Source organism: Drosophila busckii, chromosome 3L (genome assembly GCF_011750605.1).
Source record: "Drosophila busckii strain San Diego stock center, stock number 13000-0081.31 chromosome 3L, ASM1175060v1, whole genome shotgun sequence".
Lineage (NCBI taxonomy): Eukaryota > Metazoa > Arthropoda > Insecta > Diptera > Drosophilidae > Drosophila > Drosophila busckii.
This window is the reverse complement of record NC_046606.1, coordinates 15,569,066-15,592,493: the sequence shown is the minus strand read 5'-3', so window position 1 is coordinate 15,592,493 and position 23,428 is coordinate 15,569,066. Positions and strand designations below refer to the sequence as shown.

The window sequence follows — 23,428 nt, the reverse complement described above, 5'->3', positions numbered from 1 at the left end:
GCTTTTGTTATAAGTAGGCATGTTCGACTGGCACACATCCTGCAGAATAAACAGAATTTATTTATTTATTTATTTACGAGATTAATTATTATACAAAATAATATAATAGTTAAAGATGGTGAGTGCTAGCTACTAATCGACTCCAATATAAAGAGAATAATTTCGAAAAAAATAGGGTAGCAATTAAAAGTTCAAATAACTCAAGTAATTTTTTTTTAACTAATAAAATAAAAAAAATGATAAGCAGACCTCCTGGAGAAAATCATTTCCTAATTGTTATTGATTATTGTAAATATTATTAATGTGGACAAGCTGCTTACACGGCAGCAAAAAATATGTTTAATCTTCAACATATACATTTATGTATATATAATACGAATATTCATTTTAATTTTATGAATTAAAAATTAGTTTATCAATGGAGTTGATTGTGGGGTATGTTTTAACTGATTAGTCGTGTGTCGGAAATGTGTCCATTATTTTCGCTGAACACTCATATACATACATACTCATGTACATACATACTAAATATTTGCCTAAGAGTTGACAACAGTATCTAGCAGAAGTTAAGCTAAGATATCGTAAACGCGCTGAAAAGTATGTAATATTTTTTATAGTATTCAAAGTAAGGCAAGCTGAGAATGAAAAAATGTTCAGTACTTACAGTTATAATGAGCATATAGTCCGTTATGCCCTTAACGTTAGCTAGCTAAGTCAATCAATTGGCATCTCTTTAGCCGCCAATATCTGCAATTGACATTCAAGAGCAGCCCATAACTGGTAAAAGCAATCTACATTTACTTGCCGCTAAACCTTTGAGCTACTTATGACAAGTACTGTTATATATCATGCTGCCAGCCGACTGCGGTGGTGAGAGGCTTCCTGCTTTTGGTTTACATGTAACCCAAGCCAAAAACAATTCTAATTATTTAAATGTAGGTACATCAACATCAACAGGCGAGGTACGCTTGAATTAAATTACCAAAGCAAAGAAAAACAAAATAAAATACAACTTAAATGAAGAAAAGAAGAAGCTAAATATGCAACAGCTTGGGCTAGACACTGACACTTGAGGCTATGAGCTCTGCATAGTCCAACACATGGGCAAAGTCGGGCTTACTTATGGGTGTGCATTACATTGCTAAAAGCGCTCAGTCTCAGAGAGTCGCAAGAGAGAGCAAGCGAGCGAAAGAGAAGGTAACTGGCCTATTGTAAAAATGATCTCAGGTGTAACAGGTTTCTCAGATTTAAGCCCACGTTACGCCAGTCTCCATTGACAGTCGTCATCAGTCCACAACCAAATGTACATTGCGTACGAGCTGAGCGACAAAAAGGATTTGCCACAGGAACTCATATCTATTAAAAATGTTCGAATTGAAGAACTGAGATCGATTGGTGCATAGATATCGTCTGCTAAAATTATACTCAATTCTAGCACCATTCGAAATCAGTGCTTCTTATTGGAACCAATCAGCAGATCAGATCAGAGCAAAGTGTTAACTATCAATAGTGCTGAAAAACTGTATAAGTGATTTATTTATAATAAAGAAACTAAAGTCAGTGATATGTGTCACATGCATGCGCGAAGCCATTGAAGTGCTACAAAAGGTTTCCCCTTTTGCCAGGTTGTACTCGGTCAACGCTCGTCATTGTTGTTGTTGTTGTTGTTATTCATAAGCGCGTATCATGTGAGAGTTTTCATTCAAATCAAATTTAAACAGTTCATATTCTGGCAGTCTGTTATCGTCAGTTGATTGATTTACAAATGTTGTTTGAATCAATACATACTTATCTTAAAATGCAGCCACACATAATAAATTTCAAATTCGTTGAATAAAGCCGAAAAGTCAGCAAATTGTTAATTTTAAATTGACGCATTTCATTATTTGTTTCTTTGTCAAAAGTTTTAATTTCAACCTTGAACTGGGGTGTTACATTAACGTCAAGAAATTTATGACACATGGGAAAATACACCTGTTACGTTAACGTTATATCACAGTCGAAGAATGAATATATCTACGACATTCCAGCCTCAATTTATATTTAACCCAGTTTATTTTTGCTGATTCAATGAAAGTTGCTTCTGTTATTTGTGCTTATGTTGATGTTTTGCAAGGCTAATAGAAATTCAAATCAATTTTTGATTAGCTATAAATATCGACAGGCATCTAGTAGCTGTTCATATACAGCTGCACTGTGATATGCCAAATCTTATCTGCCACAAAAGAACTTTAATTGCTTTCTTAATAAATAACAGTGTCATTAAGGAACTACCTGTATATGTTATCTGCTCAGCCAAGGGGGTCCGTATAAAATGACAAACACTCGGCTGCCTACAATTAGTTGGTTAATAAACCTCGAGAACTATAAAGTGTACAACAATGGAAGGTGCAGTGCTGAAATACTAAACATGTGGATTTATTAAGAGCTGCAATTACTTTACTTTTGCAGGTTTGCTGGTGTTGTTGCTGACCGTGCTCTCATTGCTGCAGCCAAGCCAGCAGACGGAACGTTTCACGGGTGGCAAGGACATTTGTCGTCTGCTGGCGGATGGTACGGAGGTGCGTAAGCCTGGCTATTGTAATCAGTCGATTAAGTGCCAGAATCATGTGAGCACACCTGGCCAAACCTGCGCTGATGGCAAGTACTTTGGCCTGTCCAAGAAGACCTGCGGTACTAAGGATAAAACCGACACCTACTGCAATGTGCCCTGCACCACCAAATCCAAAGGTTACATCGGCGACTCGTTCAATTGTGCCAATTGGTATTATTGCGATAAGGCAACAGCGTTGAGCAGCGGCATCTGTGGGAATGGCATGTACTTCGATAAAGCAAAGCAGATGTGCGTTTATCCCCAGGATACAACATGCGCGGCCACTTATGAGCTATGCCAGGTGGTGCCGGCGGACATAAAGATCAAGGACGAGCATAATTGCCATCAGTACATTACTTGCAAGAGCTCCAAGCCCACAGTCAATGATTGCGGCACAGGCATGTACTACGATGTGGACCTGGCAAAGTGCGAAAAGAAGGCACTGGTGAAATGTGAGAGCCATCCCATACCGGATGGTGCCTGCGGTACTAAGAAGCTGGCCAAACGCAATGCCTTCAGTTCCGATGGTGCCACATGCCGTGGCTACTATTACTGCCGTGATCTCGGCTCTGGAGTGCCTGATCCTGATCCGCTGTGGCAACAGTGTCCCCTTGAATATTTCTTCGAGCCCACAGCGGAAGTCTGTTTGGATCGCAGCCTCGTGAAGTGCGCTGAGGATCGCTGCGATGGACGCATGGATGGCTTTGAGCTGGTCCAAAACTCCGATTGCCGCAAGTATATAGAGTGCAAAAATGGTGTGGAGTTTGGTGATATTCTTGAGTGCCCCGAAAATATGTGGTTCGATTATGGAGCTCAAGCTTGTACTCGGGAGAAAACGACTTATCGCGCTTGTCTATGAGCATAGAAGATTCAATTGAATTGTTTAACACACGCTATATAAAGATAATTTGTTGGTGTTAGTTGAGTTGTAAATAAAAAAAAAATATTTATTCAAAATTAATAAATTTGGTAAACATACAAATAAAAAGAATTTGAATAAATAAATTAGTGAAAACTGGCGACATATATTTTTAAAATATATAAAGTAAATAAATCAAGTAAAATAATAAGTCTGATATATAAAACAAACAAGTGGCTTAAAGAAGTACATGTATTATGATATATATATATATTTATTTTTTTATTTTATAAGCGCTAGTACTGAATTATAATTTGTATGAAAAAACCTTTTGCCGACAACAAAATTTGATTAGCTAATGCTACACTTAAATAGCCAAAAATTATTTATAGTTTTAGTCAACAATTATTTATAGATGCATAACATTCTTTAGCATGCAGTCTTATCAATTTAAATGAAACTTTGCTGTGAAATATTTGCTGACATATGCAAGTGTTAATTAATTTTGGCTTCACTGTTTGTGCATAAATTAATAATTTTAAATGCAGACATGCACATGGATATATACATACATACATACATATATACATAACAACATATGCTGTACATATTAATGTTGTTGTTGGGGTTTCTACGACCTCAAAAGCGCAGTTTGATGCCATTCAAGCGATTTCTTTGTGCTCAGCGCTCACATTATGATTGCGAGCTTTGTGCTGGAGTACATGACACTCATTTATGCGCTCACAGCGCGCATTTTGATTGACACAATCAGCTTTGTTTACAGCTGATATCAGTCTGAGTATATATAATATCGGAGAGCAATTTGAGCTGAGTCTCTGGCCAAAGCCAGACGCAGAGAATGCGCAGTTTGAAGTCAACGCTTGATAATACGTGTATTGAGACTCGTGCGGCATTTATTATTATTATTATTACCACTAGTACTATATTGTTTACTTTGATTTGTTTATACGCATACGTATTGCTTAGAATAATTCATAATGAAATCAGCGGCATTGCACAAGCTGCTGACGTTGCTTACTTTGCTGCTCCTACTGATGTTCGTCGTGCCTGCTTACAGTCAGCCATGTAAGTTATCAATTGGAATACACAAAAGATATATGCTACAGACACGCCCTAAATTTCATAGTAAGCCAGCCGTCTGCAGCGCCAACGTCAGCTCCAGCTGCAGCGGCAGAACGTCCGCTCATATTAATTGAAAATAATGTGAAGCCCGAGGATGCGAGCAACTATCAAATAACACTGCCAAAGAATGCCAAGCCTGGCGTGGCCGAGCCCTGCTTGACCATCAGCTGGAAAACGAATCCTGACGGCAGCCAACCAGATCTGCCCCGAATATATATGGTTAATGGCTACTTTCAGATAATGCCGCCAGCAACTGGACTAAATAACAATTTGCATTAAAAGTATATCAAAATTTATTTAAATTAAACGTAAACAATAATTCAAAGAGCATTTATATTTTTATTATTTGTATGCAACCCGTTGCTTTTTGTGGCCGCGCAACAATGTGGAAGCCTCAGCATTTTCGCACTTAAATGGCCTTGCTGTTTGAGATTTTCCATTGTCCTGGCAGTTTCATTTTAATTAAGCAACTTTGGGCATTTATTTTGATTTGCAAACTTTTTGTTGCGCGTTTGTGTCATCATAGAATTAAATATGGGCTAACTATGTGGAATTAGAAGACGCAATGTGTGCAAAGTGGCGTATGCCATAAATATTCACTAACACGTTAAGCATACGCCCCATGGCCCAAAGGCTGGAATATAAGCCATGCTTGTCAAACAATAACAATTTTAATTTGAGAGATCACCCTCCTCTACTTTAAACGTATTGCCGTCCAGCGCCAGATACTCATCGGTTACCTTAACGGGATCTGGATTTTCTTCCTCTAGCAAGCAGTAAATTTTGTTACGCTCCTGCTTCATGATCTCATCGCCCAGACTATGCCAAAAGGGACGACAACGATTCTTCCACTGACGCAAATTGTAGAAAGCGCAGTACTGTGAGCTCGACGCCTTTAGCATGGCCATATACAATGGCGTAATCTCGTCCGCCATTAGCTTGGCCATGAGAAAGACAGCGGTCTTCTTGCTGTGCGTATCGTTGTAGTCGATGTAAATGCTCTTGGCCTGATTGTAGCACTTCTTGGCTATGTTGGTCTTCTGTGTGTCGCGTGCAAAGAGCTTGCCCAGATTCAGCAAGATCTCGGCCTCTTGTTCCTTATGGTCATACAGACGTGATAGACGCAGCGCACGCTTAAAACTGGAGATGGCTTTCTCAATGTAGTCAAAGCTGCAAGCACAGAAATCGTTGAAATATAATTGTTAGCTTAACTGAATAATTGACGTACCTTTCAGCGCATTGTCCTTGATATAGATAGAACTTCATGTTAAGCTTGACAAATTTATACTCGGTGCAAGCAATAATTTGTGGCCGAATCAGCTCCAGGCAAAGCATAGCCGGATGATAGTCACCCTTTTCCATTAGAAAGAAGGCGCGCTCCAAATACGTATCACAAAATATATCCAAGTTTTTCTCGCGACCAACTGTATGATAAACAAATGGTTAGTATTGACTTTGCTGGCTATTGCTACATACTCTCTGCTATGAGCACTGTTGCCCGCCTGGCCATCTCAATGGCCTCGTCGGGCTGGTGGCGCACTATCTGACGTCCATAGATTAGCAGCTGGCGGGCCAGCATCTGAGCCACCAGTTCGTGTAGTATGACGCCGCCGGCGCGCGAATCCATCTCAGCTGGCCACATATGACCACGCACCAGCTCCAACGTTGTCTGCAGATAGGTTATTGCATTTGCCCGTTCTCCTGTGCGTTCCAGATACTTGGCATAGGTAAAGTAAATGCGCGCTATCATCTCGGCCGCATCACGCTCCTGGCCCTCAATGTTGTGGCAAAGCGAAACTATATGCTCCATAACTGCATTCAGTGCGTACTCGTACTTGACGCGGTATGGCTCCAGCAACACCAGCGTTTCATAGAATAGCGTAAAGCACTCCTTGAGTCCTTTGAACTTGCGCTGCAGCACGGCCAGCTCGGCATGCTTTAGTTTTTCTACCACTTCATAGAGCAGCGGACGATCATCGATGATACGCGCGCGTATGCTGATGGATTCGTATAGCGCCTGCTCCTTCTCGGCGAGGCAGTGCAGGAACTCCGGCATCATGCGACATCCCGCATGATGCAGTTCATCCTGCAGTGCCTCGTAGATGGGACCGTGTTTCCGACGCGCCTCCGTATAGCTCAGTGGCACTATGCTTGCCTTTATCTGTTCTCTGTCAAAGATTATCTCGCGAAAGGCGCGATGCGGCAGCTTGGCTCTCACCTCACGCTCAATGCGTAGTATTTCCTGCTGGCGCTTGGACATTGCTGCAATGTATAAATAAATATGCAATTGGTTCTGAACGCTTGTTCAGCTGAAAGTGTTTTCAATTCTATAACAAACAAGTTTCTTTTTTAGTTTTTCTTTCTATTTTTTTTTTTCAAAAGCTTTGGCATGCTTGTGCTTGTTCTATTAGAAACACTGCGGCCCAACGAGTAGGCGTGGCCTGACAACTTTGCCATTTTGCCCTGGTAACAGCTTGCTTTTGATCTTGACTTTTGCTGCTTTCCGGCTGCAGGCAGCTGCGCTCCAAAAAGTTTGTGGGCGTCAACAGCAAACTAGTTGCAAAACTGGGCATTGGGGTGGGTGTGGGTGACTACGTCGCCAACAATTTATAGCCTGCCAGCAGCATCGGCTTGCAACAACATGACAATTTGCAAGGCGCAACGTATTTGCTGCAGAAATATCGAATGGCTTTAATTTGAGGCAAGTCCTGCGCGACAAAGTGGAAAATTAACTAAAATACACACTGTATGCAAAGCAGCAAATTTCGCTTTTTCCGGTTAATTTGGACTATCTGTGTAACTTGTATAATATTTTAGCCTAATGTCCATGAGAGTCGCAGAACAGACCGCAGAATATTTAGCTAGAATATTGAGTTAATCGGTTTCCAGTAAGAGTTGTCACTCAAGGAACAATAATTTTCAAAGACCGATGACCGATGCTCGCGTAGTAGCGCCGTTTTTAATATAATTTAAGTAAAAATAATGAAACCCTATTAGTGTATTAAAGACTAAATTTAATTTAATGATTAATATTAATGTTTTGGCTAAAACTAAGAATTAACTATAAACTGCTGCTAGGTAACATGCATTCCACACTTGTGGATTTCAATGCAGCGCTGACCACTGTCATTTAACAGCAGCTGTTAAGTTAGCAGCATTGTCTCGAGGCCAGAGAGAGTGTGTGTGGGTGGACTGCTGTTAGGATTCGTTGACGCCGAACAGTTTATGACTTTAGCGGCTGCGCAGAGCGTGTGTCAAAGGTTTCCTTGTAAACTTACTTCCTTGGCCACGTTTAGTGTAACGTTAGGCTCAAATGCTAACGGTAATTCGTGTGGCGCGTGTGAAGCAGCGCGCATTTAAAATGTGAGTGTGTTAAATGGCGAAATAATGGCGAGTTCTTAGACCATGACATCTGGCGAATGGGACTTACGTGCGCTCAAGGCGCTGGAGGAGGAAGAACAAAAGGAGTTTTTAGCGCTGCGAAATAGCCAAAAAAATCTATTTGAAGCAGCTGCTGCAGCTACAACAGCAACAAGTGCAGCGTCCAAAAATGTCGACAATGGTAGGCCAGCGTTTGCCTATGCTCAACTGCATCCGCATCTGCTCAAGCTGCCAACCATCGATGAGTGTCGTCGGCAGGCGAAGGCCGCCAGTAGCAGCAGCGCTGCATGCAGTCCACGTTTGCAATTATCACGTGCTTTATCGCTTTCGGCGCACTCATTAGCGCCACGTGCTAGCGAAGATAACACACTGGTGGCAGGATTTGGTCGCAAACTTAAGGCACGCTTTGGCGGCGCCAGCGCCAAGTCGAGTGGTTCATTGTCACCAGGCCGCAATAGCTTCAGAACGCTGCAGCAGCCGGAGCGCAAGAAGCGTCAAGGCAATGCACATAGCTTGACGCCACCGCAACTACAGCGCATTTTGGGCACCAATAAGACCTTTTGGAAATATGGCGCCAACTCTACGGCAGCATCTATAGTGGGTCAACGTGCGCGCCTGCAACAGCAACAACAGCGCGGTGAAGTGGAGTGCAAGATGGATGAACTGCATGCGGAGGCGCAGTCGGATGCATTTGATAGTGGCACTGAGACAGGCTCGTGTAGTGTGCCCTTGCCGGCGGCAGACTCCAATGAGCTGTTGCGCTTGAGCCTCATGCTAAATTCTGCCAGCTCCGCTATCACACTGAATGCAGGAGCAACAGCCACAGCGGCAACTGGTGGGCCTGGGCCGGGCCGACGCTATGAACTGCCGAGCGATGTTGAGGACGAGGAGTTCAATGGCGAAGCTGTTGCTTACGAAGCGTTTCAGTGGCCCCACAGCTTTGAGCACACTCTCTTCAAAGGCGGCGGCAACATAACTTTAACAGCGCAAGAGCGCAACAGTCGCGTTCTCTTTAAATCCAACTCTTTGGATGCCGCTGCTGGTGTGGGTGGCGCTGTGAGCAGTGAGCATCCACAGCAACAGATTATTGGTCAGCCGCTTGCAATGACCATGACAGCGGCCACAAATCAGCTGGGCGAGCATCAAACAAACGAGGCTCGTTACCAGCCACGCCATCGGCCTGTAGCTGACTGCAATTGGGAAGCAGCAGCAGCAGCAGGAGCAGGAGTGGGAGTCGTAGGAGGCGGGGAACGTGCACAAGTCAAATATCATCAGGATTTGAGCGCTGCCTGTTATGGCCACAATGCAATGTTATGTGGCGCCCTAATTGACGACGAACTGGAGCAACATATCAAGCATTGTTCGTGCTCCTGCAATCACATGGGCTACGGCAATTCAATGGACTATCAGGTGAGTGTTGCCCAGTCCACATATTGAAGCGTATTGAATGTTCATACAGTTTGTATTCACCATGGTTTGTGGCTTTCGAGCTATTGTTGAGGCGTGACTGCGCCAAGTAAATTATAAATTTGTAATGGGGCAATCAGACAATTACAACAGCTACAACATATGCATTAATACTTAATAGATTGTTATATGGTAATTTATATATACACTGTACACTGTCTCACTCGTAAATGTTCTTCAAATTTATAAACAATTGGTAAGTATTTGTAGCGACCCAAATAACGGCTGTCGGAAATCTTAAATTAAATATGCGGGGACCTTCATCTAGGCAAAGTGTTTTCCTAGCAAGAAATATTTGTTGGTACTCACAAATGCTAAACTCATTAACAGATTATTTAAATTATTTGTAAACACAGCTGAATATTTAATTCTCACCTTGGGCTTTTTGCAAATGAATTAAACTGTCTAAAGCTTAAGCTATGGCAACTTTATTCAAGGCAATACAATAATAATAGCAATAAGGGCAATTGGAATGAACTTGGTTTGAATCTATCCAAGTTATCATTATTTATTTGCTTAATTAACGATTCAAAACATTCGGAGGAAGTATTGTGAATTTGCCACAGGCCTCAAATATATTAAAGAGTATTAAAATTAATGAGCTAATGCAGTTTCTAATGACCGTGCTCAAAATACAATTTGAAAATTTAATTAAAATAAATCAGAGCATCTTTGAAAATGTTATTGCCATTTCGTTTCTGTGCGGACTGAAAGAAACCTAATACAATTGTTTACTTGCATAGAAAAAAGTGGTTCAATATTTATCTCGCTGATGTATTCGTTCTTTGCTCAAAAATCTCCCATATGTCCATGATTAATGGACATTTTTATCATAGAATAAGAAAAAAGAAGTAGAAAAACTATGTTCACTATTATTTCTTATCGATTCTTACTTGACAAAAGTTTGCTGACTCTATGCACCATTATCAATTGTACTGCTTGCCTTCATCACTGCTTGCATATAGCACTGCTTGCCTATAGCAGTCAGCTTGCACTCTCACAAGCTCGCTGTCGCGAAACCGCGTCACTTACGTTGCTGAGCGAGAGCGAGTGTAAAAATGTTATTGCTTGATATTAAATCAGTCGCTGTACTCTTCATAATCAATATATGTTTTTTATTTTCAAGTTTGTAACTTTACAACTCATTACCGAGCTTGAGCGTATGTTTATATGTATATTTATAATTTGACATAAAATAAATTTGACACAATTACTACAAGCTTACGCGAAAACATTTGCTATAATAAAGGTATATTTAGCATATTGAGACTTGACTAAAACTAATTCCGTTTAGATAATGCAATATTAGCGTAGTAGTTAGCTAGGGGTAGTGTTGCGTCTAAAGGCTGTGACGGAATGGAGAGACGTAACGAACTCATTGCAGCGTACTTTGCGGGGGCGTGAGTGGAGTCCAGGTGTCGGCGCTAACGGCTGTTACCACAGAAGTGGGCACTGCGCTCAGCATGGGCACGGCGACGGGCTCGACGCTGTGCTCTAATGACTCCAGCTTGATGTCGTTGTGATTCTGGGTAGACTTGAGGCCCGCGTTGGCGTTGGCGTTGGCGCACTCTAGGGTAATGACAGAGCTGTGCACCTGCTCGGTTGACTTGTACTGTGTGTCCTCCAGTGACTTGGTGACGTCCACAGGCTCCAGCGGATGGGCGTGGCTGGCATAGCTGCAAATCGTTTGTGTGTGTGCGTGGAATCATTGATAGCTACTTTAGCGATAAATTTAAAGAGTTCAGCGCCACAAAAACTTACCCAATCTCCAGTGGTATGTACTCCGGCTGATAATAAGCGGCCGCCGCTGCTGCATTCTGGTACAAGCCGTACTCGCTGCCTGAGCCATTGTGCCAGCCGCTGGCGCTGTAGCTAAGCGCTGAGGGTGCATTCAGCATATTGGTGTAGAGCTGATGAGTGGGCGAAGTGGGCGTGGGATGGTACACCTGATGCGTAGTGTGCGCGCCATAAGTCTGCAGCGAGCTGGAGGCACCGGCTCCGGTGCCGTACAGCTCCGACTGCGTCAGATTGTACTGATGCTGATGGCTATGCGGTGTCAGATGGTGTATAGTATAGCCGGGCGAGGGTGTGGTATAGCTGGGTGAACCGTTTGTGGGCGATGGCGAGTTGTGGGTAGCTGTGAGCACACCGAAAGAAATTAGTTTAATATTTTAATTATTTCTTTCACATACGCTTTGATTGATGTTTATCCATAAGCGAAGCCAGGATATATATTCATAATTACTTCTTAGCTTATTGATATATTGATTTGTATATTTTAATTTACATTATCATTAGACTATCTAAATTGGACTATAATTAAGAGTCCATACAGCATTTATGCTCATCTCAAGGTTTGTTTGAAAAGAAATGAATTTAACAAATTGACATATATATTTATTCTACCTGCTCTGTAGCCTTTTTAATACCTTTGACATTTTTTGTAAAAAATGGAAAAAGGGTATTTTGAAGTTGCTCAAATGTATGTAACAGGGAGAAGGAGGGGTGCAGACCCCATAAAGTATATATATTCTTGTCAGCTCGACGAGCTGAGTCGATAGAGCCATGCGATATAGTCCGTCTGTCCGTCCGTCCGGTCCGTGCCGTCGCTGTATGAGTGCGTGTTCTCAGCACTATAAGAGCTAGGGGCAACCAAATTTGGTATGTGGGTGCTCCTATATCCAGGACACTACGCTTATTTTATTTTTTTTTATTTCCTCCCCCCATCCCCCGCAAATCGAAAAAACAATATATAAGGCAGTAAAAAATTTAAAAAATCTGAAATAAATCACAAAATTGCCTATTCTGTTTTCGACCGATTGTGAAAATTTCAAACGATCGGATAAATAACTTAGGAATTTTCACATTTCAATTTTCAAATATAGACAGCGGGTGCACGTGCTGACGCGCCATACAACGTCGGCTGACGACGCAGCGGCGGCGCGCTGCTGACGCTGACAAGCGAAAACGAGCTGTGACGCGTAAGCTGTTTTGTGTGTATGTGTTTGTGAGTGCATGCGTGTGTTTGCTGCGATACACTAGTCAAAGTGTATTTAAATGTTGGTGGCGAATAGATAATATGCATTATTATTATTATAAAGAAATTGTCAGCAATTACAAAGTGCTGGCAATTTTGGTTTGTGTTAAGCAATAGCTGCAATCACCTTCTACTAACCTTCTATGTTATTTTTAAGCCTTTTTTAAGGCAATACTATAATACTAGAGTGGAATCTAAAAATAATTCTAAAAACATCTCAGGAATAAGCTATAGGTCTAGGATCAAGATTTTAATGTATTTAGGTCTTTTCTAAACGGGTAGCTGGCTTGGTATGTTTCTTCTAAATTTCATTTTAATGTTCGGAGTACCTTAATGCATTTTCAGCAATTCTTTACAAAATTTAATATTCTTGTCACTCTTAAATTAATTAAATTAATAAAAATTCCAAGTCAAATATATGCAAATTGACTGCCTTTGTCATTGTAACACTCTGACTCGGTCTATTAATTTAGTTGAATGAAGAGACAGCTGTTCAAGCATTCCAGCTATATCAACTATATTATTGTAGGCGTTTCGACTTGATCTTAGCTTAGGTCTTTCTGGTTACTTACACATATTACGGCTGCTGCAGACAGTTGTGGGCACGGCTGCCGGCACGCTTGTGGAGCTCCAGTAGTTGCTGTTGCTCGTCTGCCAGCTGCTGGGATAAGAGAAGACCGTCGAGGCTGTGGAGCTGCTCTCGACGGGCACAAAACTTGACTGCGCATAGGAACTGGTGTAGCAGCTGGCGCTGCTTAGGCTGGAGCTGCATACGCTAGTGCCGGCACTGGAGCAAATGGACGACTGCAGACTGGTGGGGGTTTGTGGCGCCGACGGCGGCTGCGGCGAGGAAGAGGATACATTGCCAACGCTGCCATTAGAGCCTGAGCCAGAGCCGGAGGCTACGCGTGGGCGACTATACGGCGTGCTGCGATTGGCAGACGCACTGCGTGTGGATGGACATAAGGAGCGCCCATAGCGATCACAGCCGCCGCTCGACATGCTGCTTGTGCTGGACGCCAGCGCCGCTGCTGCTGGTGGTGGTGGAGCGGGGGCAGCAGCTGCCTGCACTGCTGCAGCGCTGGTGTAGTGCGTGGGCGGCGGTATGAGCCAGCCGTAGTGCGTGTCGTGTGGATAGAGCGTGTCCGGTCGCTCCTTGGCATCGAGAAAGGCTTTGGCAAAGGGATTGTACTTGATCTTCAGCGAAGTGACCTCCTCGTTCTGGTAAGCGGTCACTGCAATGAACTGCGTCTCTGGAAACGGATATGTAACCACATGGCGCTGCTCCGAGCCCACGCGCACCAAATGCACGCGCGGCTCATACTTGTGCAGCGAATTCAGCATGATCTGTTGCGAGTGGAAAACAACGTTAGTAAAAGTTACTTCCGCAGAAACTGAGCTGCTGATCTTACCTGGCCATTGCCATTGGTCTTGTTGGTGAGCTTAACCTTGGCAAACGAAATGGGCTCCTTCATCCAGTGTGCACCAAAGTTGGGCGACTCTGGATGCACATATATTGGATTCGAAGGCGGCACCTCGGCCTTGCCACCAGGCACCTGTCAGAACACACAATGATATCGAATTAGAAATGTGCTCTTCATTAGCGCGGCTAGACCTACCCATTCTCCATTCACGTATTTCCAGCGGTGCGAGTCCACCTGCACAAACTCCAAGAGCACCGTATACATGGCCGCCGGATCCAGGCCAGAGGCGCTGATTTTCACCACCGGAAACATGCGTCTGTACACAAAAATAAAAAAGGTTGCCTTGAAACTTTGCTTCAATTTAAAAACGTGCAAAGGGTATATTTCATATCAACAGGCATGAAATTAAGCTGATTAATGATTTCCATTATTTATAATTTCACATACGAAACGTTGCAACTTAGCAACATTTTTTCTGCAAGTGCATGCTTTAAGCCATGGCATGACATTGCTTGGACAAAAAAGTGGATGCCACGGCAAAGAGAATTTTGCAACACTTTTAATTGCAAGTTGGCTACGTGCTTGGACTGCGTTTTTGTGGCCCAAAGCAGCAGAGCACGCCAGCAAACTCTCGCACAAATATTGGAAACGCGTTTGTCAGACTGACCCTCCCCCCGTCTCTCCCTCTCTCTCTCTCTCGCTCTCTGCTCTTGCAATGGCCCGCAATGTTCCATAACAATTAGTACAAGATGGCGGCTGTTGCCGGGCCGCGTTAATTAGCACCTGAGCAACCGCCGGACGTTTAAGTCCAAGTTCTAAACGCGTTTCGTGCACACACACACACACACTTTAAGCTGTGTGTGTGCGTTGGTAAATATTTTTAGTTATTTCAACAAATGCCCGTATGTAAATAAATACATACTTACATATGTTTGTATGTTTGTCTCTACAGAAACGTTAACGCTTCATTATAAGGTGCAAACAGCTCGAAATGAAAAATCATTGCAGGCAAAAAACAAAAACCAAAAATAAAAATAAATAAAAAAAAAACAAACTCATTGCCAATTTGCATAGGAAAACAAAATGCGCTGTGGGCCACGTTATGTGCCATTTAACACATTGGGCCAGTGCAAAACAAAAAAACAAAAAATAAGGGCTAAGTTGCGCTCCTCTCACCTGCCATTCTTGGTGACGATCATCTCGTTGGTCAAATTCTGAAAACGCAGCCAAAGCTCACGATCATCCAGCGAAACGCGCAAATTGCGATCCAATTCATTCGGACTGGCCGCACCGCCCGCAATGCGATGACCACCATCTCGTCCCCCACCAGTCGCCATTGAAAGTCCACTGTTTAGCGCGTGTCCATTATGCGTGGCTTGCTGTGCCGCCGGCGAGCTGTTGCCAGCTGCCACATTGCCAGCCCCATTGGCCGACACATTCCCATTCAAAGCTGTTGTCGGATCCACGGCGGACAATATATGCGATGTGGTCATGTCTGCTGTAAGAAAAAAGCAGCAAATATATATTTTAATTTTTGTAAATGAAATGACAATGCAAAAAGCATCTGGAGATTTGACAAAACAACTTGACTTGAGATTAGCAAGTTTCCCACGATTTATGTTTCTTTCTAGGGTTTTTCAATGAGAAACTATCAATAACGTATTTATTGATATAGTATTAACTTGCACATATAATAAAATACATTTTTTAAGTGTAAAGAACTTCTGTTTATCACTTCGTCTAATCGTTTTAAAAAAAACCCCTATAAAAAGTTTCGACTTCTTTAAATTTCATTTGAATTAGAATAACTTAATTGAATATAGTGGCCAATAATTATATTTAATTTACTTTTCATTTAAAAACAACACGCTTACTTTAAAATAATATTTTCAATGAATACGACTATAGCCAGGCGTAAAATTAGCTTAAAATATTAATTTACAACATGAGCTTTAAATATTCTCTGAAATTTGTACAGAACAAGTTTTGTGATGTTTCTCGTAAAATGTCCGTTCAATGTTCAATTTATATTTGTTTTCCATTGAATACATGATACACTGGCATTAAATAAAATAAATAAAGTAAATAAAACAATTGAAGTTATCAACTCTCTGCCTCTCTTTTGTCAATTGAACAACAATGCTTAAACAATTTACAAGCTCTTATAAATTTATAAATTTAGCGCAATAATTGATTTTAAAAAAATATGATAAGAAAAGCAAACAAAAGCTGATGCGCTCCATACATATCGATGTATATGAAATTTACAAGAATATAGTTAGCGCTCTCTCTATCTCTTCAGCGATGACTCTGAAGCAATTACATCAAAGACGGCACACCCGCCGCGGCTTCGAAGTATTTTCAGCTTCCCAGCACTTACCTTTACACCTTTACTGCGCTATTCGAGAGCGCATTAGATGTATAAAGCTGGGGGTACGACTCTCTTGTCGGCTTTTAATTATATTGCACACTTTCGGTATGCCATGCCCAGACTCAAACACACACACGCACACACCGCACACAGACAGATGCATGTATACACTGTGAGACTTGGAACGCGGACTTGGACTTGGATGCTGGCCAGTTGGCTGGGCCATAAAAAACGGGCACCCTTTTTTATTTATGGCCGTAGCAACGGGCAACAAACACCTCTGTTTGCTAGCCTCTTACCCGTACCCGGCGCGTCTTCACTGCGGCGCATTGTAAATGAAAACAACAATAACAAGAACAGCAGCAACAACAACAGCAAGAAATCAGAATACAAAATGTGCCTTAAATCTGCTCCGGAGTGATGTCTAAATTCTCCACAGGCACTGAAAGTGTTTCTCGCAATGTTTTGTAATCATAAATTAGGAAAATGTATTAATTGTTTTGTTTGTTTTTATTACGCTATGAAATTGGAGGCCAAAATGCCGACGGGCACAGCCATATATACAATATATATATTCGTCTCTGGCTCAAAAGAATTGCTTGTTGGACGCATCAGTCATCATATACATACATATAAAGTTATGGGTAGTCAAGTATTTTGACAAACAATGCAACATGCAGCTGAGCTAATACTCATAACTGAAGTGTGCGTTGTAAATTAGTTTAGTATGCATCAATTGTAGAGCAGCTTAGATGGTCATAGATAGTTGCACTTAATTAGATAGAGATCTAAATATGCAGCAGAGCATATATATATATATGGCGTGTGAGGCAAATCTATAGTTTTATTTGCATGCTAAATGAAAATACAGTGGGCACTGTCAATAGAGACTTTGATTTAAATTCTCATGTCGAAGAACATTGATTTTACAATATAATAAGCAAACCAAAATGCTAAATTTGGTATTTGAACCTATTTGAATTATAAAGCTTTCTTGAATTAAATAAAAAGATTGTATATTTTAATTGTAAACTTATAAAGTGTAAGCCCAAGTCTTTGTAAAGCCAAATATATTTAACATAATTTAATTTAGGGCGCAGCTTGGGTTCGAGAGTCGATGTTCTTGTTTCTTCCTAAAATCCTTTACACAATTAGTGCTTCCGGCAACAGAGAATTGTTTTATAATTTGAATTTAAATAAGCTTAACATGATGATGATTTAGTTGCTTTGCTATCAATTTACAGATTTTGCATTGCTTGCTTTGAAATTAAGTGAATAATGTGTTTTGACTGAAATGATTCATTGCCAAGGCAGCAGCAACTGGCTACTAAGCAAGCAACACATGCAGGTCTTGGCCATTGAGTGCAAAATATGCGATGCTATTTAAATGCCCCGCGCTGTATTTCCATCACAATCATCGCTGTGGCTTAATGAAATGCTGTTGTTTGTGCGCTGCCAAAGTGTGTGTCCAAAGCTTATTTGCCTATGCGCTCAACTGTGGATGCATATGTGTGTGTGTGCGCGTGTGTACTTTATGTATGTGCAATGCATATGTGTGCGCTAGAGTTTAAAAATTTTGATGGCCGCCATGTTGGGGCCACGTCTGAGTCTGGGTTGGTGCTTTTTCCAGCTCAACCGTTTTGGTGCGTTGTTGATTTTAAAATGATTTCGTGACTTTGTTGTTGACACAGACTCATTTCCAATACACTACATGCATTAGGGCATAGCTGTTTTCAAAAGTACTTCAGCAACACGTCAGGTTAAAGTTCTTTTAATTCACCAACTGCTTTATTTTCAAAGCGTAACAAACTTGATAAAATTAAACTGTTGTGTCACCTGCTGCTTGCGCTTCGCACCTTCAATGGGCATGGACAGCAGCAGTGGCAGTGGCAGTGGCAACAGTAGCCAGCAGGCTTATCGCAGGCATTTCAAAAGAGATTTGCTAAATTTCACACTTGCCTTTTGCAGGAAAATAAACCTAAATTTAATTGGACTGCTTTGTCGGGACATAATTCAGGTCAGCTGTACCCTTAGCTTGTGCCTATCACACTTTTGTTTTCTGCACACGGCCACCTGCCACCAACCTCCTTCCTGCTTCCTCCAGCGCCTCCGCATTGATTGACGCACTTTATGAGACGCATACTAAAATTTTGTACAAACTGTAATTAATTAGTAAGCATTTGTCAAGTACTAAACATGGCAGCTGAGGCGCCGCTCGAAGAACGGGCACGGGACATGGCAAGGGGTTGCGTGATTTAAATTCCTTGCTCTTTGAATTTATATTTAATATATTCATCGTAATTGGCTAGCCAATTGTCAATGTGTGTGAATTTCGTCGCATGGGGGTGGGCTTGGGCCTTGCCATTGTCAATTTATAGCTCGAGCTAAAACGATTAAAATGCCTGCGGCCGTCTGTCTGTCTGTCTGTCTCACTCTCCAACCAAGTTTGGAATTCTTATGTCCCTACTAATTTGCGTGTGAACTTTTTGCGTTGGCTGTTTTTATATCATTAGAGTTATTATTAGGACTCATTAATGCCGCAATTTTTGTCACTTGCTCTCTTTGAGTTTCGGGTGTCAAATTTTGTGTTTTGTGAATTTTGGCGCTTTAACAGCATTGAACTGTTTGGATTGAATTGTTTGTTTAATTTTCACACGTTGATACCTAAAACTGGGCAAGCCCAGCCTCTACAACATTTGCATAAATTTATTGCTCTCTAACAATTGATGTTTAATCGCTTATTAATAATCATGTGCAGCTTAATGTAAAAAGCATTTGTTGCGCACTTTATCAGTCGCCGGGAATTTGTGTAATTTTTGCATTAACATTATGAGTCTGTGTAATTGAGCAAATATTACATTTAATTTTATTATTTGCGCTGCTTTTTGGAGCCAGAACTTTTGTGAGTTGTTATTCAGATAATGTTTACTAAGGTTAAGAGACTCGTGAGGTGTTGATAAGACTTAGTGTAGCTTTTGTAAAATATTGTGAATTAAATCAAGATTAAATATACTGGAATCCTACAAATTTTAAATGTTAGATGTTAGCAGACAGAATTTTCTTATTTAGAGGCATGAGAATAAAGACATGGTAGCAACTATTAACAGTAGTGTGTATCTAAATATTCCAAACAATGAAATCTCTCTGTGATCTGCGCCTTCTTCGATTTATCTTAAGCGATATCAGACTTAAGTCTCTAGAGATTTTTGTATCTAGGGAAAGAAACTAACATTTCAAGGTAAATCTTGGTGGGCCTTGAACTCAATATGTATAATTATTACTTTCCTACATTTAATAGGTTAATTTTATTTACTTTAGTTTTATAGCTTGATGAAAAGTTTGACTGAGCTGATTAAGATTTAAGAATTATTACTCAACTGACCATATATACCATATATATACCATATACACTTTGTTGTCATACAAAATTAAAAGGCTACGATTTTGAGTAATAATATATAAAAATGGTATATACAAGGCTTAGACAACGATCTATTAAATAGATATCAATCATTGCATTCGCTTCGCTTTTTAAATCTATTTATCAATTAATAATTAATTTTAATTTGAAAAACTTACATAGCTTTAAATCTGTTTCCCGACGCAGTTTGTCGGCACAGCAATACGTAATCCCTATAGTCTCGGGTTAAACACTTTGAGCACAAAACACTGCTGAAAATATGTTTCAAATATTGTTTTTTATTATTTTATTGGTAGCCGCACTTTATGAACGGATCTAAGCTTGCGAGCACGGTTTATAGAGCGATAAACGCGACGCGATTTCAATAGATAAGCGTAAGATATTGCCGTCGATCAAGTCGAGTCGTTTGGAGGAGCGCGTCGCCGACGTGAGCTGAGTCGTTGTTTGCGTTGCCAGCGTTCCCGGGCTAATGATCAACCGAACGGTGTTAATTTTTTCAACCATCACAAGCTGCGCTTCGTACGCGCGTTCGTGCCGCTTTAGGCCATAATGCCATCTTGTTTACACGTTTGGCTCACTGCCCAATTCAACTCTTTAGCGGCCATTGCCACTCTGAGCTGTAGCTATGAGCATCTCGCTTGCACTTACCAAGCGGTTGCACGATCAGCAAACCTTTTGGCCACACCTTCTAACAGGTAAGCGGCCAGCCAGGCCAGGCCAAGCAGTCGTCTCACTTCAACTGCCGACGCCATTGCCAGCAATGTGGCCAGCGGCCAACAGGTAGAAATCTCAGCTTAGTGTCTGTCAGAATTTCAGCTTGTTGTTTGCTGCTTTGCCACATCATTCATAAGCCTGCAGCAGGCTGCTGTCCGGGCCAGCAAGATCCAAGGGGCCAACTCAGCCTGTGTCCAACTAGCGGCAAAAAGAGTGTAAAGTTAAACTGGTCTTGGGGCACTACGGCACATGAACATATATACATATAATATATATTTTTAGACGCTCGTTTTCTGCTTTTGTTTGTGCAACCAATTAAAACTTTGTAGATTTGTTGTAGCTGCGGTTGGCTCTGGTGCCTAAAACTGGCTTAGCACACACACACACACACACAAACTCAAAAAAGTGTTTTTCGTTTGTTAAAATTTTTCGAACAAATTTTCAGAGTTGTAAACATTTTAACCGCAAAACTCAATTTGTTCATATAGAAGCTATGTGGGTATGCGCATTGGTCACAGCTGGATTATATAAATTTAAGTATTTTGGTCAATTAAATTTAAGCATTTTAATTGCGGCCAACAGCTTGTAAACCAAATAACAAAATTAATATTGTTTTCATTTTGATTAATCAACGTTGAAAGCGTATAGACTTTGAAAATATTTGTGTTATCAATTGAAGATTGAATAAAACTTTCCCAAAATCGAAAAATCTGTAAATATTTGCAGCTTACAAGTTTTTGTTTCATAGATCACGCGCCTGTTCAGTGTCGAGCATTTTAAATTTATGGCTCTCTTTCTTATGTGTATGTGGCTCCGGCTGCATGTCAATGGACCAAAGTCGAAGTTCGTCTGGGTGCGGGCCTAGGGGGAGACTAATGCTGTGGCGCTGAAAGGTAAACACAACGCTTTGGGCCTAAAACACGGTCGAGTACAAGTAAATGAGAAGAATCAACAAACTATAAAACTCAATAAAAAGAAATCAAACGAAAAGCAAAAAACAAATTCCCAGACTAGCCTTAGTTACTAGTTACATATATGTTGTGTATGTGTATGTGTGTGTGTGTTTGTATATATGTTTGGCTTAAATCGTGTCTACCGATGTCTGCTCATTTAATAAAGCGCACGCACGCGGCCGTCGCGTTTTCATTAAGAAACTGTTGCTGTATTTCATTGGAAAATTGAATATTGCATATAAATGGGTTAGGTCTCGTGGCTGTCCTGGACCGACCTTGCCCTAAATATTTACCACACCGTATTGTAGCCGGGGTATTGTGCACTTTTATGGCCCATACTTTCTGCTTGTGTTTGCAAACAATTCAATTTTATGGCCGGCCTAAGCGAATTTCCCCGCCTCAATTAGGCTGCGTTTTGTAAACACAACGCAGGACGCTCGTCCTGGCATTACCTGCGCGCTCAGCCTTTGTACTCTGCCGTATTTGGGCCATTAGCTGCCGTCGGGAAAAACCAAAGCAAATGCGCAGCGTTCAAGTTTTACGGTTGCTGTTGCAGTTGCAAGTTTGTGTTGCAAGTCCTTCGTTGCTCGCCTTATCGTGGCCCTGGACATGCCCCTAGCTAGCACCAGCAACAGCAACAGCAGCAGCAAACGCTTGTCTATTTGCTCAGACTCATTTGCATACATGGCGTTGAGTTGGGCTGCGTTTCGGCTGTGTTTGCTGCTCAGCCCAAAAACATGAAAAAAAATATTCAGAAAAAAAAGTGTTTTCGTTTTGCTTAAGTATGTTTACACACTTCGACATGGGCATGGCCCAACCCCCATTGGCCCAACCTTAACTCAGCTTAGCCCAGTTGTCCGTGTGCCGGTCTCCGGCCGGCGAGCTGGCCATGTTTGCCCTGGCTATCGACTGTTTGCAAGCGACGCCGCAGTCGCCGTCATATTTTCTTTACCTCGGCTGTTTGCCGCTGGTTCAATTTTTCTAGGAAATGCACAGCTTTCAAGTTTGCTTCATTGGCTATGACTCTTGAGCTGCGTCTCTATGTCTGTGTGTGTGTAGACTGAAATTAGAAATGGTGTTGGTCAAGTGCAAAAAGCTATTATAGCTTCAACTATTATCTATATTTAAAGAGTTGCAGCGCAGAAATAAATGTTAAATAAAATAAATATTTACCAGCTTTATTATTTAGTGGCTACATGCTTATTAATGTATGTTATTATATATTAATATTTATAGTTGAAAATTTAAATATTTTTATTTACAATAAATAAACATAAACTTAAATTTTTCCACTTGCTTAGCTTATTGAGTATCTAGCTTTTAGGCAAATTTACAAACTGATGCACTTATAAAATTTCCAGCTAAGACTTTTTTTAATCTTTATTATTATTTTATTTATTCACTGGGAATCGTTCAGTCTCGTATGAACATAACCTAGTGGGGACTAAAACTATATAACAATTACAACAAAGGGTAACTAGGAGATCTTGCGAGTAGGGAGATCGCTGGGGTGGAATCTCTTCAGCCGTCGGAGGGGAATGGGGTCAACGAGATCGCTCGCCAACGGATTTGGGTGTGCCGCTAGCCTATCCGCATATCGGCTGCTGTGGAAGTTAATTTGGTCACCAACCAAAGTGAGCCTCAGGTCTCGCTCGATGACGTAATTGGAGACGTACCACGGCATCCCGGATGCATGCCGCGCAGCTCTTGATTGGACGACTCTCAGTCTGTCCAGTTGGCTTTTGGAGGCGGTCCCCCATACTTGGATGGCGTACGTCCAGGTTGGTGTAAGGACAGCTTTAATCAAAAGCACCTTGTTTTTTATGTTCAGCTTGCTGGAATGCAGAAGCCAGTTGAGCTTTTTTAATTTTTCGAGCGATTTCTGCTTGACGGCCGTAATGTGGGCTCTCCAGATCAGCGCCCGGTCCAGGGCTGAAATTCTAACTATGCTAGAACCATGAAGTAAACCCATGAATCTTTTATTCTTTGACCAAATTTAGATATTTATAAAATATTTATTTGAATATTTATAATTCTCCTCCTTTTAGATAACTTGTAAGCATTG

The 23,428-nt window shown here is 41.4% G+C and overlaps 5 protein-coding genes and 1 long non-coding RNA gene across 7 annotated transcripts in view; 3 read left to right on the top strand and 3 right to left on the bottom strand.

Moving 5' to 3' along the window:
* The first annotated feature begins 1,547 nt into the window (after window positions 1-1,547).
* LOC108598778 (peritrophin-44) lies at window positions 1,548-3,534 on the top strand. The gene is made up of 2 exons (XM_017985519.2): window positions 1,548-2,388; window positions 2,452-3,534. Exons 1-2 carry the CDS (start codon window positions 2,382-2,384, stop codon window positions 3,450-3,452), a joined length of 1,008 nt encoding a protein of 335 aa, XP_017841008.1. The 5' UTR covers window positions 1,548-2,381; the 3' UTR covers window positions 3,453-3,534.
* A 775-nt stretch (window positions 3,535-4,309) lies between these two features.
* On the top strand, window positions 4,310-4,920 carry LOC108598611. The gene is made up of 2 exons (XM_017985309.2): window positions 4,310-4,538; window positions 4,600-4,920. Exons 1-2 carry the CDS (start codon window positions 4,451-4,453, stop codon window positions 4,872-4,874), a joined length of 363 nt encoding a protein of 120 aa, XP_017840798.1. The 5' UTR covers window positions 4,310-4,450; the 3' UTR covers window positions 4,875-4,920.
* Window positions 4,921-4,925: 5 nt separating this feature from the next.
* On the bottom strand, window positions 4,926-6,946 carry LOC108598610. Its single transcript, XM_017985308.2, has 3 exons — window positions 6,072-6,946; window positions 5,824-6,019; window positions 4,926-5,765 (listed from the first exon to the last, which is right to left on the bottom strand). The coding sequence occupies exons 1-3, from the start codon at window positions 6,853-6,855 to the stop codon at window positions 5,267-5,269; spliced, it is 1,479 nt and encodes a 492-aa protein (XP_017840797.2). The 5' UTR covers window positions 6,856-6,946; the 3' UTR covers window positions 4,926-5,266.
* A 1,001-nt stretch (window positions 6,947-7,947) lies between these two features.
* Window positions 7,948-23,428, top strand: part of LOC108601059 — a 58,162-nt gene continuing 42,681 nt past the window's right edge. Inside the window, exon 1 of the mRNA XM_033293778.1 lies at window positions 7,948-9,386. Coding sequence (XP_033149669.1) covers window positions 8,001-9,386 — 1,386 coding nt within the window. The 5' untranslated portion in view covers window positions 7,948-8,000. The remainder of the gene's footprint in view (window positions 9,387-23,428) is intronic.
* On the bottom strand, window positions 10,655-20,117 carry LOC108598578 (T-related protein). 2 transcript variants are annotated; one of them, XM_017985267.2, is made up of 7 exons: window positions 19,855-20,117; window positions 15,081-15,402; window positions 14,100-14,220; window positions 13,893-14,036; window positions 13,053-13,827; window positions 11,205-11,580; window positions 10,655-11,119 (listed from the first exon to the last, which is right to left on the bottom strand). In XM_017985267.2, exons 2-7 carry the CDS (start codon window positions 15,395-15,397, stop codon window positions 10,819-10,821), a joined length of 2,034 nt encoding a protein of 677 aa, XP_017840756.2. In that variant the 5' UTR covers window positions 15,398-15,402; window positions 19,855-20,117; the 3' UTR covers window positions 10,655-10,818. The 2 variants fall into 2 exon arrangements, with proteins under 2 accessions (XP_017840756.2, XP_017840758.2); XM_017985269.2 differs by having other exon boundaries at window positions 11,028-11,158.
* Window positions 21,537-22,593, bottom strand: LOC108599267. The gene is made up of 3 exons (XR_001915125.2): window positions 22,537-22,593; window positions 22,160-22,423; window positions 21,537-22,083 (listed from the first exon to the last, which is right to left on the bottom strand). It is a non-coding gene; the product is annotated as an uncharacterized LOC108599267 (long non-coding RNA).